At 35.8% G+C, this 20,460-nt stretch overlaps 2 protein-coding genes across 4 annotated transcripts; one reads left to right on the top strand and one right to left on the bottom strand.

The window, feature by feature from the left end:
- Nucleotides 1-2,786: 2,786 nt before the first annotated feature.
- LOC141725001 (uncharacterized) lies at nucleotides 2,787-5,102 on the top strand. Its single transcript, XM_074527346.1, has 5 exons — nucleotides 2,787-3,257; nucleotides 3,908-3,965; nucleotides 4,063-4,146; nucleotides 4,234-4,375; nucleotides 4,531-5,102. The coding sequence occupies exons 1-5, from the start codon at nucleotides 2,891-2,893 to the stop codon at nucleotides 4,807-4,809; spliced, it is 930 nt and encodes a 309-aa protein (XP_074383447.1). The 5' UTR covers nucleotides 2,787-2,890; the 3' UTR covers nucleotides 4,810-5,102.
- On the bottom strand, nucleotides 5,045-10,340 carry LOC141724999 (phosphatidylinositol 4-kinase gamma 7-like). 3 transcript variants are annotated; one of them, XM_074527344.1, is made up of 6 exons: nucleotides 10,170-10,340; nucleotides 6,944-9,163; nucleotides 6,600-6,700; nucleotides 5,933-5,977; nucleotides 5,494-5,636; nucleotides 5,045-5,364 (listed from the first exon to the last, which is right to left on the bottom strand). In XM_074527344.1, the coding sequence occupies exon 2, from the start codon at nucleotides 9,036-9,038 to the stop codon at nucleotides 7,125-7,127; it is 1,914 nt and encodes a 637-aa protein (XP_074383445.1). In that variant the 5' UTR covers nucleotides 9,039-9,163; nucleotides 10,170-10,340; the 3' UTR covers nucleotides 5,045-5,364; nucleotides 5,494-5,636; nucleotides 5,933-5,977; nucleotides 6,600-6,700; nucleotides 6,944-7,124. The 3 variants fall into 3 exon arrangements, with proteins under 3 accessions (XP_074383445.1, XP_074383444.1, XP_074383446.1); XM_074527343.1 differs by lacking the exon at nucleotides 5,494-5,636; XM_074527345.1 differs by lacking the exons at nucleotides 5,494-5,636; nucleotides 5,933-5,977.
- Nucleotides 10,341-20,460: the final 10,120 nt, after the last annotated feature.

The following is a 20,460-nucleotide window of genomic DNA, read 5'->3' as shown; positions in this document are numbered from 1 at the left end:
TATTTTCTAAACCACCCCGAAGATTTGAACTGTAATAGTTAAAATTAATAAAAGGTCACATTATTGACGCTACAAAGTTAGTAAAGGAATTATGCAAAATAGATAATACACTACATCGGGGACAAACTAAAAGGAAGAAAACACAAAAAAGAAAATATTGCTCTATAGCTGAACTAAAATCCGACCAATTCGAAATTCGAAAAACGGCCGACCAACCCAAACAAAACAGTTTGAAATCGAAATATTAATGACTTCATTTTTTTAAAACCCGAATTTAAACCCTTATCCAACTCAACTCAATCCGTTATATAATTGAGTTCCATTCTTATTATATATTTAGTCAATTACATATTTCAATCCAAGTTCATTATATGTTAACTCGTCTCAATACATATTTTAACCTATTTCATCCTAATATGAAATGTTTGACCGACGAATTATAAATTATGAACTAATAAATTTTAATGTTCATTTATACATACATAAAAACATTTGTTAAAGATAGTTGTACTGTATATTTTATTTATTAAGATGTCTTTTCTAGAGCTAAATTTGAAATTTCTCTTATTCTAAATTTTAAATTAATGACTTGTGCGAAGTTAACATTAGGAACTACTATAGTATTTGACATTTGCAGAATTAGTAGTCAAATTTTGAATTATGATTTCAATTAACTAGCAAAAGTTTATTCAGTTGAGTGTTCACATAGAATGATAAAAGTATAGCTCAACACCACCCAACCCGACCCAATCTAGCCCAAGATATCAATAATAGAGTTGAGTTCAAAATATTTTTTGGTTAAAACCTTTATTAACCGAACTAATTGATTGGGTCATTTTCTCCTCCGAACCCGACCAACTCGACCCGTGTTCACCCTAATTGCAATACAATATAAATTCTATATCTTTTTTATTTATTTTAATGAGTGACAAGCTCAATAGAAATAAAAAGAAAAAAAGACCAACTTTTGGACATTTAAACTCCTATTGACCTATTGCATAGCATGCCAATTATTGTGTCATTGCTGTTTTTATTTCATTTGTTTCTTGAATTATATAAAACTTAATATCCGAGAACTAGTGTCTTGACTCTGCTAATAGTAACGTGGATATATAATTTAGAGCATATCTACATTGCATGTAAAACTATGAAATTATGGATCTAAGGTAGCAAAGGCACATCCAGAATCAATGTTACCATGTTTTGCAGTAGAAAATTTCATGACTGTAAATAGTGGAGAAGCCAAAGATGGGATATCTTAATCTCTCTAGGCAAAAGGTTTGCCTCATGCCCCTGTAAAACACCATTTCTATGAGTGGGAGTTAAGTTTCGACAATGGTCCCATCCCATTCTGAGACAAACACTGCAACTACAACTTTGAATATCATACTCCAGAATATACACACATTTCTCCCCTTCAGCTTTACTAAACCTCAAAATGTTATTGTTGTATCGTTTTCGTATAATTAAAAGATCACATTCATTGCACAAAACCTCCCGTATTAGCAGCCTACCAGAACTTGATGATGTACACTCTCTCTGTTACTTCTTTCTGCATAATGTTCCTTGCATATGAGTGAAACAAAATCAAACCTAAAACACATATCAGGAGAAGAGGAAACAAAAGTACAACCTAAAAGAGTGATTGTGATGGGCTATAAAAAGTGATTCTCATTCTACATTCTTTTACCATGTTTTACGTTTCAAGAAACAAGTCTTTCTGTAAAGTTTTAGTTAGTGTTCTTATTACCTGCTAAATATGTATTACAGGAATGGCAGACCTTATAATTAAATTTCATATTAATCTATATTGCTGAGGACCCCTAATCTAATTAATTCATGATAATAAGCTTCTAAATTCTAACTAAACTTGCCGAGGCCCACTAATCTAATTTATTCCTAAACAAGGGTTTTTAAAAAGAAAAAATGACAAATTTAACCGGTTTTCTAAGAAGTTGCACTGAAATAGCAGGTTTGCATATTTTGGCCAACTATGACCGTTTGGATCTGCCATCTAGAAATGCGTATTCTACCAATTATATATTTAATATTATGCAGCATGTATTATTCTCCTTATGTGCTGTTTTATATTAAAATAAAAGTCATATCACTGTTTTTGCTGCATCATCGGGTACTGTGTCCAATTACTCTTCTCTATAAAGCATACTCAATTATTTTGTATGATGTGCATTCAGCATTTGCGTATTTCTTTTTTTTATATTGCTTACCCTCATGCCAATTGCGTATTCAATGAATACTCCCATCTGAATTGCAAATTATACAGAATACTCCACCATGAATTGCGTATCCCTATTATTACACTGGTGGTGAATGCGTATTCTGCTTACCCTAATGGTGAATGCGTAATTAATCGGCCAAAATTCGCCAACTCGTCGAGGCTCGACTATTTTTGTTAATTTGGTTTGAAAATAATCTATTTTTATTCTTCAGCCTTTTAAAAACAGCATTTACATAGGCAAGATTCCTCTGGAACTCATACCACTGATTATTAAGACGTTATATATATATACAAAAAGAAGAATATTCAATGATTCATCTGCCATAGATTACTGTCATTTTTATGAACTATTGGTGGAGTTTTTTTATATGTTTCTCATAAATAAATTTAAGTGTTTGAACAGAGTTGTTCATACTAAAACCCTTAATTATATATATCAACTGTCACTTTCGTTGTAACATTTCATATTCAATTTGCTAATCAGTGTAGCTTTAAAACTAAGGCCTGCATGAGACTTGTATTTCACCAACCAGCTCTAACCCTTTTTAAACCAAACCCCCACATATATAAATTTCGTATGATCCCACTGTTAACATAAACATAGTTTAAGCATTGGGTTTTCTTCATATACTCTTTTCAATCTAGCTAGCAATGTCGAAAGAAAATACCAGAAGGCCTGTTAAGGAGAACAGAAGTTCCTCTAAAGAAAAAGATGGTCAGAAGCCAAACTATAACTTACTATCCAGACACCTGAAAAAAGTGTATCCAGTTGGGGTTTATAAAGCCAGCACTTCTCCTCTGTCTTTGTCATCTTTGTCATTGTCTTTGTCCCAAAATTCAAGCGATTCTTTTACAGATTCTTCTTCTACCTTGGATCAGAAGATTGCTGCAGCCATCCGCCTGATTATTCCACGTGAAAAAAGAGACGTTTCAACTGTGGCTAGATACATGCAGAAACTAAGTCCAAGTCACAATGGTGAAGGCTTCAACAGGTGTAACTGGATTACAGCAAATAGCGGTGAGCTTTACTTCATTTTCCAGTCTTTCAAATACATCCTAGCCCATTTGTTCAATGAGATATATGTACACAGTGTCTAATTTATGCTATCCCAGCGTCTGATTTATGATCAATACTATGCAAAGAATTCTTCTATGCAGTACATCTTATCCAGAAAATAATCACATTAACCTTTTCTTTTAAACACAACCACCCCAATCATGACACTTTATTCTTTCACAAAATATTAGTTGATTTTCCAACTACCTCAGCTACCTACTAAGAATAGTAATGCAGATTGCAAACCAATTTATCAAAAGGGATTATTATAATTGCGAACTAGAAAGTAGGTGCCTAATTTCTTTATTCTTATTTCAGTATTTAGCATCACAAACCTTAGTGAACCAATCGTAGGGCTTGGTTTCAAATTACATAATCCTAGAGCAGTTGTTGGAACAACCTAAGCTTAGAATCAATGACAATAATGGCACAATGTAAACCTTATTTGACCAATCTGAAATATTAAAATAAGCAGCTACCACGAAGATTACATAGTTTTACCTACATTTCACATTAGTCAGTGTTTATCTACAATACCTATATGCAGAAATACCCGATTGTGTGTGCACACATGTGATTTTTTCTAACTCCGTTGACTATTTCTTCAACAGATAAGGTCTATGTGCAATTTCATGATGAGTGCTGGGGAGTTCCAGTATATGATGACAAGTAAGTTACTACAAACCTAGTGCCATATATTGTGAGTTTCTCTGTGAACAATAAAGTAATCATTAGTTGGTCACTGAACTTGTAAATTATGTGACAGTCAACTATTTGAACTTCTCGCAATGTCTGGTATGCTTATGGATTTTAACTGGACTGAAATTCTGAAGAGGAAAGATCTATTCAGGTAATCTCATGTTTTCTTAAGATAGCTACGTTTCCATACAAACTCTGGGACTATTCATGAAATTAATGTTTATTACTGATACCGCAGAGAAGCATTTTCTGGATTTGATCCATCCACTGTTGCCAAAATGGGAGAAAAAGAGATCATGGAAATATCCTCCAAAAAAGCTATTATGTTAGCAGAAAGCAGAGTGAGATGCATCATAGACAATGCCAAATGCATCGAAAGGGCAAGTCTCTTTATATTTTAGATCATTATGTATGAAGAAAGGATGAAAATGAGTAAAACGTTTTCTCTTTTTCCGCCACATGGTCAACTAACTTCCATATTTAAAATACTTCAAGCCACTATACTAATAATATTTTATCTACGTTTTTAATGTAGATTGTGAAAGAGTATGGATCTTTCAGTGGCTATATATGGGGATATGTCGATTATAAACCAGTGATTAACAGATTCAGATATCCAAGAAACGTACCTTTGAGATCACCAAAAGCAGAAGCCATTAGCAAAGACTTGTTGAAGAGAGGGTTTCGATTTGTTGGACCTGTGATTGTGTACTCATTCATGCAAGCTGCAGGGATGACCATTGATCATCTTGTTGATTGCTTTAGGTTTTTAGATTGTGTAAGTCATGCAGAAAGACCATGGAGACATGTCTAACAATAATAAATTAATAACTACCAAGAAGTGTTTATTACTAACTTTATCAGTGAAGTTGGTAATAATTTATGTTCAAGAAAATCCATATTTTTTGTTTGCATCAGCTGCTGCTACAAGGACTACGAAGCTTGGATTTTGCAGCAGAAAGATCATCAGTCTTTTAATTGCACATAGTAATTAGCCGGATGCTTTAGAGAGTAAGAAGCTTGGATTGTGCAGAGTTCATTTATAATAATTATGTAAAGAATATTTATTAATTAATAACAGCAGAATGATATTTGTTTCCCTATTAATCCTGCATCCATGTTATAGCATTCAGAATTTTCACTTGATTAATATTCATTGATGAAATCTCAAGGAAAGTATTTTTTAAGAATTGCCACTTCCGGTTCAAGGGTGGCCGTCATTCATACCAAAGACATGTAGAGCCCGACCTAACTGAAACTGAAATATCGTTCATAGTTTAATGTACCAGCCCAGCAGCCACCTCTAGACAATTAAGCATCTGCCCCTGATCGACACGCCCTGATCCTATCACGTAGTGGCAATTGTAGACTGAGAAGTTGAAACCAAAAAATGAGTTAAAAACATTCACTAATAACTAGACTAAATTTGTCAGGATTCATAATGTAATGGCATAAATTTCTGCAGAATAATCATTTCTCAAAATGGAATAAGATGCACCATAAGGACGAATGGATTCTCGAGAGGGGAGAAGCCATGGTGATCCCCGAACTATTCGGATAATGACTGATCCCTTAGTTTACTAAAAGGTGGTTCTTCACAGTTATGGTTTTTGGCCGCCTAGGCCTCACACCAAGGTTTGCCTGATCCCATTTTCAAAAAAAGATAGAGTATTTCAAAAGAAGAAAGCTACAGTGTAATATAGTTTTCTACCTAATTTAATCGCCTCATATATTAACCTACTAACAAACGGTGTGTACACCCAACTCTAGGAAACCAATCTTAGAAACAACATTGTTAGATAATGTATGAAATAGTATTGCAAATGGACATAAGTAGCTGTCATTCTTTTTACAAATCAGAAAGAGATGACTGGACAGCGAATTGTTCCGGAAACACAATAATAGATCACGTAACCAGTAATTAATATTCCACGTACCTGGATACTTGTGGTGTCTAAACCCTTTCAATTGGTGTCACATTACTGTGCATATTTAAAAGTATATTAGTCAAAAACTTTTTAAATGTATATTTCATAAAAAAATTAATTCATTTATTAAATATACCAAATTAAACATAAAGTCTGAAAAATTTAAAATTATTTGAGTTATTGCATCTTAGATAAATTAACTTTCAAAACATCAGAAGCAGATTTATATAAACTATATCGAAAAGCCACAGTAGAAGAGTCTGAACCAAAACTGGACCCAGGAAAGTGAAATTTCCATTCAATTATGGAGCTCTTGATCCATTCAAGTGCAAAGTGAGATTTCCATATTATTGTGGAGATTAATCATTCAAGTAAAGTTGATGATCAAAAACAATTGTTTGCGTGAAATCAGAAAAGAAAAGAAAGAAAACAGGCACCTTGAGAAGGTAAAATTAGAGGTACAGGGTAAAGGATCAAGTGGGTTTTTTGTTGGACTGCTTTTTGGAGAGATGTGAAAGGATGAACTTCAATCAAACTCACAGTCACCAAAAGCCCAATGCATCATTTGTTTGGTAACTCAAACTTGCACAAAATTTCTGATTTTTTCACTAATGTTTACACCAAATGCGCCAAAAACATATATAAATAAATAAATCGCTAGTTAGATACTACTAACCTGGTTTGGTATATGGATCTCCATTTATCATCACTATCACAACCGATTTTACCAGTCTACAGCATGATGCCGAGGCATTTCCTTTGACAATCACATACCACCTGAAACTACCACATAAGTACAACTGACCACAACTTCCGCATTTGTATACATTTGTATTCAAGGTAATCAATTAAATAGAAGTCACAATTTTAAAAATAAAACCACATAGCTGAGTCCAAGACATGAAATTCCATTTTTACAAAAACTTATATTCTTTTTCTATTTTCGACTGAATTCTACATATCATATATAAACAAGTCCAAATTGAAAGTAAAATTAGAAAGTTAAGGAGAAAATATTACATCTAGTCCAATCTTGCATTCAGCTGCCTTTAGAAAAGAACATGCTTCTCAGGTCCAAGCAATAGCGACATTAATATATAAAATGCATAAACAAGCAACCCTAACCTAAGAATACTTCACTTCCTAAATGCCTACAGTTTTATTTCAGTCTTATTTAATAGAAATATAAAGTTCCTCAATCTCAAAACTGGCATGAAGTACCAAGCCTCTGTCTCTGCTTCTGTGCAAGGGTCACCGACCTCCGCTGAGCAAATGCAGGATTAAGTAACTCCTGGAACTTCTCTAGAAACAGGGCCCACTCTTCTTCACGCATGTCCGAAAAATTCACAAAGCTAACACTAGAAGGAAGCTGTTCATCAGCACTCTTTTGTCCAGATGACGAGTTTGCCCGAAAGCTATGTTCTGGCCTACCTGCTGAGAACTTCTGGAGCTTCATGTTCCCGTCTAAACTGGTATTCTTAAGTGACATAGATATTTTGGAGATGTTAGGCCTCTTTGCAGCACTTGGAAGTTCTATGGAATAATTGTCGTTGACCATGCCTTCACCTTCTTCTTCTTCTTCCACCTCTTCCTCAATGCTTTCCTCTAGCTTGGGCAGTGGATACCGCCCATAAGAACCACCCCCCAAAAGGTATGGAGATTTAGACTTTGCTTCCTCGAATGAGTCAAATTCCACATCTTCACAATCAATGTCAAATTGAAACCCATCATCTTCTGCAAGAATCCGGGGCGAGAAGACCTCCCTCTCAGCCATTAGTCTTCTAGCCTCCATGCACACGATCTCGAGCTCACTGGGCTCCTGTTCGCCACTGCGGAACTCTCTACTCATCATCTCCCCTACCTCAGCTAGGCAAAGACCAAAATTTGCAGCTTCTTTAAGGAAAATTGTGCAGAGAACCAAGACCCTGAGACAAGCCTCGTGAATCATTGGGAGTTCGTTCCGCAGCATTTTAGAATCCCGCAAAGGGTCTAGTTTTTTAATGTACTCCAATTCATCATCGGAAAACGGAATTGAAGCCTGAGGCCAATGAACCCACTCAAAATAAGGATCCTCCAAACTTTCTGGCAAGCAAAGACCATGATCAATTGGAAAAAGTTCCACCTGACCAAACCTCCCAACACCATCAAGTTTCCTCACCAGTAGGTTTCCAGCATGTCTGTCAGTGTTCAAAATCCTAATATCTAATATTCCAATACGATGGATAGCAGCAACTGGAAAACTCGACGTTCCATAATCACTGGCATCAAAATCATGGGGGATATACTGTTGAATGGAAGCAATCTTGCTCACTGGCTGCTTGCTTTGAGGTTTTTTGACATTAACCCCATCATTCACATTGAAGATAGAGTGAGTGATCTTCACCAGTGCGGTGGGAGGAACGTTAGCAAAATTGTCAAAATCAAGCAGATAAGCTGCTACTTCTCTAAATCCTGTTTCACCAATGCGTACCGAACATTTCAGACCTGGTTGCCCTAAAGCTTTTCCAACAAAACCCTTCGGGTTATTTGGAGCAAAAGGTTCTTCATCCGTCGGCTTCACGATAGCCACACTCTCACCTCTACTGTTTCTAAAGACGTATCCCCCGCCAAGCCCACCATAAACAGGAAGTGGATCAACCCCAATCTTTATCCCCTTCACAATATCTTTGACAAGTTGTTTAATCTTGACTGAAATTTCAGAATGGCCCAATATCTCAACTGGACCACTCTGATCTCTTTGTCGGAGATCTATCCCAAAAGGAGAGAGACAAGGAGTTGACGAACTTCTATGTAGCATGCTTCTTGTAAGAAGAAGAGGGGAATCATTTCGAATAGCGTTCAGGTCATTCTCAAGAACCGTATCACCAAATGATAGCGAACTCTCTTTAACTGGAACGTTGAGGGCAATCTGCAATTTCCTCTTCACCATATGTGCATTATCACTACGATTCAAGTCCATCCCTAAGACACATCCTGTTTCCGTCTGCACAAAAACTCGTCTGGTCCTAGCAGGCTTCCCTTCTGTCCTGATTCTCTGGTACTCCCTTTTCATTGGACTGCTCAAAATCGCCACCGCCATCTGTGTCTGAACAGGACTATCAAAGTTACTCGACATGAAGGGAAGAGAGAGACTGGTTCTTTTTACCGTCAGCAACTCAGGTGACGGCAGCAAAAACCTTCTCTACTCCCAATAGGCTGCCGAACTCAAGAGCCAATTGCGTTTCAACAATAAATTACAATCTGAAATCAATCAGAAACCAAACCAGCTACGTGTAAGAAACGCACTAGTAAGTGAGTGATAGGAAATCTACGTCTAAAAAGCCATCTGATGAGATGATGAATATAGCATATAACCACAATCTCGCGAAAACAACCAAGCACAATCATAAACACGTCCAGCTACAGAACTAATTACCGGTGTAAGAAATCAAGAATATAAAGTGTAATGAAACTAAACTGACTCATCACTGTACACTAGCCTGAATCACCTTAATCAAATAGGCAGAAAAGAATTGAATTTAATTAAAAAAAACTGGTTAAAGGTAAATAATAAAGATTTGAGAAACCAAGTAAAACAAACAGCTTAATAAGGAAAGATATCGGAGAGACAAACCTCTAATTAATATAAAATCCATACTTTTACAACATTAAACTATAAAGTATAGCAATAACTTAATTAATTCTCCATACACACCGTTCGTGTATATATATATTCATGTCCAATAATAGTAATAATAAAAACAATAAACTTTTAACAGACAGTCGCATACTTGAGCAATTCACCACATGATTTCAATTATAATGCACCTAATATAGAGAGAGACAGGGAGGAGAGAGAGAGAGAAGAAACTTTTAACAAACAGCGGCATACTTCACATAGTTTCAATTATAAAGCACCTCATACACACAGAGAGAGAGAGAGAGAGAGACTTCTAACAAACAGTAATCCACCTCATAGTTTCAATTATAATGCACACAATACAGAGAGAGGGAGAGAGAGAGAGAGTTCTAACAAGACAGTAATTCATGTCATAGTTTGAAATTAGAATGCACATAATACACAGCAGAGAGACAGACATAGACTTAATTGAGCACAAGAAGACATTGATAGAAACTTAACGGAACACTAAACAAACATGAAAGTAGCATGAAATCACTAACAATCACCATCGTTTAAGGTAAACTAAAAACTTAAGTAGAAACTAATACATTACAAAATCCAAAAAACTTAAAAGCAAATACTCACCGGTTCTCTCTCTCTCTCTCAACCTCTGCTACAAAAGAGAAGTGCCAGTAGAATCGCTTCTTGGATCCTCTGATTCTTGTATGCTCTATATATATAAGATTTTTTTTGTATTTAAAGGCGGTCTGGTCCCTTTATTTGCAACCGAAATAAATTTACAAAGTGTTTACAAAAGGAAAGACTGGGGACTGGAATCGATATATATGGTAATAACTAGTAACTGTAATTAATAAAATTAACAAACACTCGCTCGCCTTGTTTACTATTTTCTTTTATTTCTAGATTTATATATGGGGTTTTTGAAAAGTTTCGATTTGGAAAATTATGGAATTATCTCAGCCGGATATATCAAGATATTACGTAAAGAGCATGGTAATTGTGCTACCAACGACTAAGAATGTCAAAAAAAAAATTTGCTAAATTTTACGTGACAAAGACACTTTTGAATTAATTTTAGTAGTTAGCACTTTGCATCCTTTCAAATAAAAATTCTTAGATATTTATTCTAAAAGCATATAGAGCTTTTTTCATATGTATATATTAAAAAGTAAAATTTTGTAATTTTGTTTTAACTTTTTTTAAAAAATTGCAGTGTTTTTTGTTTAACATTGCAAAAATACGGTTATTTATGTTTGACCCAATTACATTGAAAACACGTACTTCTTAATTTTCTCTCTCTAAGCTTTACTGCTATTCAGACAATTTCGATGCTTTCTTCACCATCAAAATCTATTTCAATCTAATTTTGCAAATCGTTTCTAAGGTAATTCTAATCAATTATTAACTCGTAATCTTGAATTAACTTCCTAATTTTAGATTTATTTCTATTTTAATTGCTTAAAACATGCTTTATTTGAAATACTAATGGATGGGTTCTCGGGTGTGTATGTATATGTATATATAAGTTTTGTAAGTTTTTCTTTTTCAAAAAAATTTGGGATTAGTTTTTGGATTTTGAAATCAGCACCTTAATTTGCTTTGATTTTAGTTGTAATTGAGGTCTCAAATCATACCATGCGTTAAATAGATTCTGTGTACTTTCATAAGTTTTTTGTCAAAAATGTTGAGTTGTTTTAGTTTTGTAAGTCAACACCTTACCCTTTTTCAATTTTGTTTAATTTCAGTTGCATTGGAGGTATCTGATCAAGTGTACTGGCGGTTATTATTATTGTTTTGAGTCGATTTTGTCAAATCACAATTTTCTTTAGTTTGTAGTTGCAAAACTTAACTAAACCTTCAACTAATAATCTCGTAGAGTTTTGATCTCTAATTTCAATTATTTTATGTTTAACTGTATTACGATCCATAAACAGAGGTTGTTATCGTTGTTTTGAGTTGATTTTAGTATATATATTTGACGACGATGACTTGTAGTTGATTTTTGTTTTAAGTTGATTTTCATGTGCTAGAAGTAATATTCTATAGATTGTTATAGATGCTTTAAGTTGATTTTAGTAGTAGATTTGTCGATACTGAATTACAGTTAATTCTCTGTTTTATTTTATTTTTGAGGTGTTACGATCCATATCGTGAAGACTGTTATAGATGATTTTAGTATACATGTGACGACTGAGAATTTTGCAACGTAATTAAATCAATAAAGTATGCTTTATGTGATGTGATTATAATTATGTGACTAAGTGCTGATTAATTGTCTTTTCTGTATATTAGAATATAGGAGCGTAAATAAAACGTTCCAATTTAAAGAGTCAGCTTAGGAGTTAAACTGTGTCGTCGGGCCGTCAGGTAGAACGGAACCCGTCCCAATAAGGAGTTAAAGAATATAAAATGTGAATTATGTGTGACTGAATGAAATGAGTGTTTAAATAAAGTATTACGTCCTAAGTGACGTGTCGATTGGTAATGATAATGAGAAGCGTAATCGAAACGCTGAACATCGGGCCGTCAGGCTGAACGTGACCCGATACGCGTAGAAAAGGATAAAGATTAAAGAAGAATAAATTCTGTGATCAGACCTGAGTCGTTATGTGATTGTATATGTGTGATTGCTTTTCTGTGTGCATGACTATGTGCTCTGTGATATTTTTATGAATTTAATGGAATTATGTGATTTAAATAAAGGTTTATTTAACCTTCGCGCATTTTTATAAAATTATCTGAGTAAGATAAAAATATGGGAATTGTTTTGTTATCTTCGTAATAATCCTGTAGACTTTCTAAAAATGATGGACGGATTTATTTGGTGATCGTTGCATTTTAAATTGATTTTTATATGGAAAAGTGTTATTACTAGCACAAACTTGTAAAAATCATATTAAATCAACCGTTCGCTCGAAAATCTATTATGAGTAATGGTTGGAAAGCTAATTTCGAGATTTACGTGTTAAAGTCTTAAAGATTTTTATTCAAAACAAATTCATCTTTACGAGAGAAGTATTTGCAGATCAACTCTATTTTCTTTTAAGAATAAAAAGAGAATCAAAACATAAAATAACCTAATTACTATATTACCCTCCCTTGGTAATATAAAATCACCTCACTTCCTTCTTCTTTCTTTTTTTTTTGTCCCGAGCCCTCCCTTCTTTCTCTCTTTTCTCTCGTTTCTTCCTCTCTCTCTCTCTCTCTCTCTCGAATTTTCTCTCTCGGTACACTCTCTCTCTTCACTCTCTCTCACTTGTTCTTCATTCATTTTCGGATATAGAACCTTGATTGTGTGAGAAATAGAGATATCTACTTGTATTCATTCATGCATGTAGCTATTTTCAAGTTCTTGAGAAAAATCAAAGTTGGGTTTGGTGGTTTTTGAGTTCGGTTTTCATGAAAACAAAAGGATTTGTGTTTTGAATGAGGATATGTGTTTGCATGTGTGTATTACTTGTGAGAATGGGTGGTTGATGGTTGGAAACCCCTGAATGGGGGCACCACCGAGATGCCACCGCCACCGGTGATGAACTCCAGTGAACCAGTGGTGAGCCATGATGTTAAAAACTGAGCTCTAGAATCTTTAAATCAAATGTTTGTGTTTGCATGTGGTATTTTGATAAAAAGGCCGAATGATTTTGTGGATTATAAGTTGATAAATTGATACTTGTTGGTTGTAATGATAATTTAGTTTGATATTAAGAGATTAGTAGGATTAAAGATGCAAAAGTTTAGAAGTTGAGTTTGCATGTGTGTTTTCTTGAGGAAGGCCGAATGGCCCTTGCCATTTTTAGAAAACCAAGTTGATTTTTGCTAAAATAAATGAGTTGTTGATTTGATATATGATTATGGGTTGATTTGTGAATTAAGGATTAAGAAGATCATTTGCATGTGTTGATTTTTTGAAAAACCCGAATGGGATCTTGGTTTTAAAAGATCAAAAATGATTTTTAGTACTAATCATGACTTGTTAATGTTCACTCTTGGAAATTAGTAAAGATTGGGTGATAAAATTTCTTAATGTTTGCATGTATCAAAAATGGCTAAGTTCTTTTGTGTATTAGGTATGCTAACTAAGATTCTATGATAATTGGACTTGTACATTTATTTAGATGCGAAATTTTGGAATGCATGGTAAAGGTTATGGTTCGACCTTGTGTTAATAAAAAGAAGAAATTGATTTTTGTGACTTGATTTTTGGTTTAATTAATGATTAACTAGAAAGCAATAAGATTGCATGTTGACTTAAAAGAGGAATTGTTAATGCATGTTTTGGTTTGATTATGTTTGTGGTTAACGCCGAATAGGCCAAAGAAATTCAAAGTCAAAAATCTGATTTTTGGTAGATGATAGAATTATTGAGTGTTTATGTGTGAAAATCTTTGAATTTTGCTTGCTGGATTATGTTTTTGGTTCGAATTATGGATAAAAGAAAAGGGAATTGTGTTAATTAAGGTTAAAAGCTATAAGTAATAGCCGTGCATGTCATTGTGTGTTTGTGCGAGTTATAAATATTTGATCTGGGAAAATAGTGAAGGATTAGCGAGTATATGCAAAGTGATATAAGGCTATAAATAAAGAATGTGCTATGTGCTTATGTGTATAAGCTATATTCGTATACCCGAGTCAAGGATATAATCGAGTTATCGTATTGAGTGATCGTTCTGGGAACGAGAGTTGAGAAACTGATTAAGGTTTTGGTTTTATTGTAGATTCGGAGCGTGAGGGCATTCAGGCTAGGAAAGGAAAGGATATTCTAGGTGGCAGTAGTTCAACCTTCAGGAAAGCAAATTCAGGCAAGTAACTCTGATTACTTGTGTAAATGATTATAAAGAGAATGTTGTTCATACCATGTAGAATATTAAACTGTTTAATTTGTGAAACCCTGATATTGATTTGAGATACCTTGCCCTTGATCTTGATCAACTGTTATTGATAAGCTTACCGATTCAACCCTTTGATAATCTGTCCTTTCTGTTCAAGTTATTTATTAAGCCATGAATCGTATTGAACCCTATAATTATCCTTGTGAACCCTGTTTAATGATACTTTATTTCCTGATCACCCTATTGATCCCTAGACAGATGTTGATCCTTTTAACTTAAATGCCTTGTTATCCTTGATACAGAATCCTTAAGAATTGTTCCTTGTTTATCCTTGAATCACTCCCTGAACTTTGTTTTTCTTAAAATCTGACTTAAGATTGAGTTTCGACTCAAAAGAGTCTGAATGATTTCATATTCTTGGTAATGATAAAATGGATTTTAGAAAACCTATTTGTTTTTCCAACTCAAGGTTTTCCAAACGAATTCCTGATAGATTGGATTGGGACGTAAGAGGCTAGTGGGACTAGTCCAGTCATGGTAAGAGGCTAGCGGGGCTAGTCCAACTTATTGCTGAAATTATGCCGATTGGTACCTTAAAGACCGGATGGAGGTCGGTACGAGCTGATCACCCGTATTATAATGAAATGGAAAGATAAAGTGATCCAATCAAGGGTTCTAAATGATTATTTAAAAGGGAACTCAAACTTTCTGTTCAGGAAATTGATTCTTGAAAATGAAAATGAAAATGGTTTATATTGTTTTGAAAAGAGTTGATTATATTGATGTGAAGCTTAAAGCTCGAGAACCCTGATTTTTAAATCTGTTGATCATATGATTGATTCCATATAATGAAATACTGTTGCTTTCCTCCTTCTTGAAAGATCTATTTTGATCCTTTAATGATTTGTGATGATTGTCGGCTTTCGTCCTGCATTGAGCCTTGTTTCTTGAAAGCCCCACATTATCCTTCAAAACCTTTCCTTAACCCAAAAGCTGGAAATCTGCCACCTAGAACTAATAAAGTAGAATGCCCTGAGTTTGGTAAAGTATATTGTGATTTGATATCATAGAACTGCTTTATAGTTACTTGCTGAGTTTTATACTCATATGTTTTGTTTTAATCTGACCATGGCAGTTAAGCAAGAAGATGGCCAGGCTTAGGTGCACTGCTCGTAAAAGCGTACCTGGTGGTCCCTACCGTGTTGAGGGCTTCCAGTTGCCAGAGCAGGTAGTGGTATTTTTGAGTGAGCACGCGCCTAGAAGGAAATGTTTAAGGATACAATGGGTTATCTGTCGGTTCCCAGCCGGAATCGATATTGTTTATTTAATAATATTTTGGGGTTGTAAGTTATATCTTATGATTGGTAGTTGTAATCTTGTCTCATACTTTATCCTGTTGATTATGTTAGTAGTTAATCGGGGTTTATGCTTATTTAATTATTAGATTAAAGGTGTGTGAGTCCTCATTTCCTAATCCCGAGATTGAGGGCGTCATAAGTTGGTATCAGAGCTACGAGATCTAGTCCCTGAGACAAGTTATGAATATATAAAAAAGGTATTTTGGGTATATATTTATATCGCGAGAGAGTTCGACTCATATAGAGTTGAGTTAGACTATTGGGTATAGTCTAAGAAAAGTGTGTATCAGCTAGAGTGGAAACTAGAGTTAGGGTGTGAGTTAGCTGGAATCTTTACTTAACCCTAACATTGTTTCTTGGTTGCTGTTTTGTGTTTTCTCTCAGGATCCTAGTAGTGGTAGTGATTCAGACTCAGAGATTAGTTTGACTAGTACCCCAGTGGACCCCATTCCACCCTCTCCAGAGGAGCCTGTGTATGTTGGTTCAGACCCAGAGGAGGACCCTTCTGAGAGTAGTGAGATCTCTATGCAGATTTCACCCTTGAGGCCAGATTCAGAGACCCTTGCCCCTGAGCCAGAGTCTAAGATGCCTAAGACTGTACATGTCAGTGCTGGTGGCAAGTTAGTCCAGGATCGAGACTTTGTTTACTCCCGCATTCCTGAGTTGGGAGCTTTGGTGGATAGGCTAGCCAGAGAGTCTAGGCAGAGTGCTTCAGTTATGGATGATGAGTGGCGAGTTCGGGTGAAGATGGTGGAGCAGGTTACCAGGAGGAGATTGGATGAGGGACCATCCACTAGTGATGTTGATGTTGAGGCCCGGAGGTTGCATAAGATCATTCGCTGGATGTTGGTTGTGTTAAGAGAGATTCTAGATGATTAGATGGGACTGTTGGTTGAGCCCGTAGATTGTTGTTTTTCAGCGCCGGTAGGCTTTGGGATACTTGGTCAGATGCCGGGATCCCTTTTCATTTATCTTGTTGTATTTCAGAACTATATTGTAGTAGTAGTAGTTGGAAGTTAGGGGTAGATAGGGGGATATTTTCCAGTTTTTCCTCTGTTTAACCCTGCTATATTATTGTACCTTATTTCAGAACCTGTGATAGCCAGACTTATCTTTATGTACCCTTGTTTAAATAAATCCATTGTCTTGTTTTCCATTGTGCACCTTAAATATCTCATAAACTGTTCTCAATATCATGTTTCTATACAACCATGTTTTCGTATAACCATGTTTAAAGATCATAAAACCCTACGTAGTGCCATGATAAAACAACACTGATATGAGAATTATGTAATAATAGGATTGCATGTGCCAATTGGGTAAAACTTAAAACCCACAAAAGAGATTTTATAGAAACTGTTGTTATATATATGCCATGCCATCGTATTGCTAAATAATTGCTCAATCAGGTTTGTAAGAAATGACCAACTCACCGGATCACCAAGAAGAAGAAATTCCCACCCAAGACCCAGAAGTAAACCCAGAAACCACCATGATGAGCAGACTTGCTCAACTCTTGCAACAACCTGTGGCCCCTAAAGTTGGAAACTTTAAGCACTTTCAATCTATTCATCCCCCAGAATTCTTAGGTTTGCCAGACCCGATTAAAGCGCAGTCGTGGTTAAGAGAAATGGAAAAAGCTTTTGAGTTAGCAGAAGTTAAGGACAACAAGAAAGCTTAGTATATAAGTTATTACCTGAAAGATGAAGCAAGTTTCTGGTGGGAGTCTTCAAAGGCGTTGTTGGAAGGCAAAGACTTAACATGGTAAAAGTTCACTGAGATGTTTCTGGAGAAGTATTTACCAAGCTATATGCAAGATCAGTTGGAAATGAAATTTCTGGACCTTAGACAGAGGATATGTCAGTAGCGGAATATGAAGTGAAGTTTTCAGAATTGTCTAGATTCGTACCTGAGTACGTCAATACAGAAGCGAAGAAGGCTAAGAGGTTCCAACAGGGACACAAGCCGTGGATTATGAGTCAAATAGAAATGTTGGAGATAAAAAATTATGCTGTTTTGGTTCAAAAAGTAATGATAATGGAAGGTGAGCGAGAAGCTGCAAGAAGAGAAAATGAAGGAAGAAAAAGGAAATTTGAAAGCTCTGAACAAGAGCAAGGAAGCTCAAAGTTTAGAGGAAGGTTTGGAAAGATTGGTGGAGGTCAGAACCAAAAGTTCCAGAAGTTTAAACCCGGTAACGGAGCTCAGAAGAACCGTTTCCAGAAAACAGGACAACTGGGGAAGGATAGCAGACCCCAGATTCAAGAATGCAGGAATTATGGAAAGAGACACCCAGGAAGGTGTAATAAGTTGGATGTGACATGTTTCAAGTGCAACCAAAAGGGGCATTACTCTTCAGAATGCCCGAGTGGAGCGAGGAAGCCTGATTTGGCTTGTTTCAAGTGTGGTAAAGTGGGCCATATGGCCAGGAATTGCAAGGAGCCTGTTCAGAAGGCTAATGTTCTTAGGATTGCTGGACCGCCGTCTCTCCCAACACCATCAGCTCAACCCAGAGCTAGAACCTTTAACATGTCGATGAAAGATGCGGTGCAAGATGTGGACGTGGTAGCAGTTATGCTTGTTATAATCTCAGTAGAAGTAAAAGTTTTGATGGATTCTGGAGCGACTAGATCTTTTATCTCTGAAAGTATTCTTGATAAGTTAAATTGTGTTGCGTACCCTCTAGAACCTAATTTTATTATAGAGGTAGCAAATCAAGAGAAAGTTATTGCTAGCGAGATTTGTCCCGATTGTGATGTGACTATAGAAGGTCGGCACTTTTCTGCTGACTTAATTCCCTTTAAGTTAGGAGAATTTGAGGTCATACTAGGAATGGATTGGTTGTCAACCATGAAGCGCAAATAGAATGTAGAAGTAAGAAGGTGAAATTAAGAACCAAGGATGGTGAAGAGGTGATATTTAAAGGAAAAAGGCAATAGAAGAAATTCCTAACGGCTATTGAGGCGAGAAGATTAATACGTCAAGGATGCGAAGTCTATATGGCTCATGTCGTGGATGTGGAGAAAGAATCTGTGAAGATCGAGGATATCCCAGTAGTAAGAGATTTTCCGAATGTGTTTCCTGATGAATTGCCTGGACTACCTCCGGACAGAGAGATTGAGTTTACGATTGATTTGGCTCCTGGAACGGAACCAGTGTCAAAAGCTCCCTATCGCATGGCGGCAGTCGAGATGAAGGAATTGGCAGCTCAGTTACAAGAATTGTTGGATAAAGGAGTGATCCGACCAAGTGTATCCCCGTGGGGCGCACCGGTATTATTTGTAAAGAAAAAAGATGGAAGTATGAAGTTGTGCATTGATTATCGCGAACTGAATAAATTGACAATCAAGAATAAGTACCCTCTACCACGAATCGATGACTTGTTTGATCGGCTGAAAGGAGCTTCGTGTTTCTCCAAGATCGATTTAAGATCTGGGTATCATCAATTAAAGATTGAAGCGGAAGATATACCCAAGACAGCGTTTCGAACGAGATATGGACACTATGAGTTTTTGGTAATGGCGTTTGGCTTGACGAATGCGCCAGCCGCATTTATGGATCTTATGAACCGAGTGTTCAAGCAATATTTGGATAAGTTCATTATTGTGTTTATCGATGATATACTGATTTACTCCAAGACGGAAGAAGATCATAAGGAGCATTTGAGGATTTCCTTGGAAATTATGAGAAAAGAGAAGCTGTATGCTAAGTTTTCAAAGTGCGAATTTTGGCTAAAGGAAGTGCAATTTCTTGGTCATGTAGTTAATAAAGAAGGAATCAAAGTGGACCCAGCCAAGATATAAGCTGTAATGAATTGGGAAAGACCCAAGACTCCTACGGAAGTCAGAAGTTTTCTGGGATTAGCCGGATATTACAGGAGATTTGTGCTAGATTTCTCTAAGATTGTCGTTCCGTTGACAAAGTTGACGAGAAAGAACGAGAAGTTTGTTTGGACATAAAAGTGCGAGGATAGTTTTCAAGAGTTAAAGAAGAGGCTGGTAACCGCCCCAGTCTTGGTATTACCAGATGAAAAAAGGGAATTTGTGATATTCAGTGATGCTTCGTATAAAGGACTTGGATGTGTGTTAATGCAACACGGGAAGATAATAGCATATGCGTCAAGGCAACTCAAGCCGCACGAGCAAAAGTATCCAACGCACGATTTGGAATTGGCAGCAATTGTCTGTGCCCTTAAGATTTGGAGGCATTATTTGTACGGGGAAAAGTTGGAGATTTATATGGATAATAAGAGTTTAAAGTATATCTTTACTCAGAAAGAATTGAATATGCGACAAAGAAGGTGGTTGGAATTGATCAAAGATTATGATTGTGCGATAAACTATCATCCTGGAAAGGCAAATGTGGTAGCAGATGCTTTAAGTCACAAGGAAAGGTTGAATAGGTTAACGTCATCGGAAGAATTAATCAAGGATTTTGAAAAGATGGAAATAGAGGTGCAGACTCCAGAATTTGGAGGTGAAGCTATATATGCAATGTCATTTCAACCTGAAATTTTGGAAAAGATTCGATGTTGTCAAGAGCAAGTGATGAATCACGAAAGGGATAAGTTGACGGGAGAAGAAATTAAAGCTCAAAAGGATGGAAAAGGAATATACCGTGTTAACTCACGTATTTGGATACCTATTATTGTGGAACTAAAGCACGAGATTTTGCAAGAAGCGCATAACTCGAGATTTTTAATTCACCCTGGAAGTACGAAGATGTACCAGG

This window comes from Apium graveolens, chromosome 5 (assembly GCF_009905375.1).
Source record: "Apium graveolens cultivar Ventura chromosome 5, ASM990537v1, whole genome shotgun sequence".
NCBI classification, from domain to species: domain Eukaryota; kingdom Viridiplantae; phylum Streptophyta; class Magnoliopsida; order Apiales; family Apiaceae; genus Apium; species Apium graveolens.
The sequence above is the reverse complement of the archived record's forward strand: the minus strand, read 5'-3'. Positions and strand labels throughout refer to the sequence as shown.

Coding starts and splice junctions, on each gene's coding strand:
- LOC141725001 (XM_074527346.1), top strand. CDS start 2,891: ATGTCGAAAGAAAATACCAGAAGGCCTGTTAAGGAGAACAGAAGTTCC. Junction 3,258..3,907: donor CTGGATTACAGCAAATAGCG/GTGAGCTTTACT, acceptor TTTCTTCAACAG/ATAAGGTCTATGTGCAATTT. Junction 4,376..4,530: donor ATGCCAAATGCATCGAAAGG/GCAAGTCTCTTT, acceptor TTTTTAATGTAG/ATTGTGAAAGAGTATGGATC.
- LOC141724999 (XM_074527344.1), bottom strand. CDS start 9,038: ATGTCGAGTAACTTTGATAGTCCTGTTCAGACACAGATGGCGGTGGCG.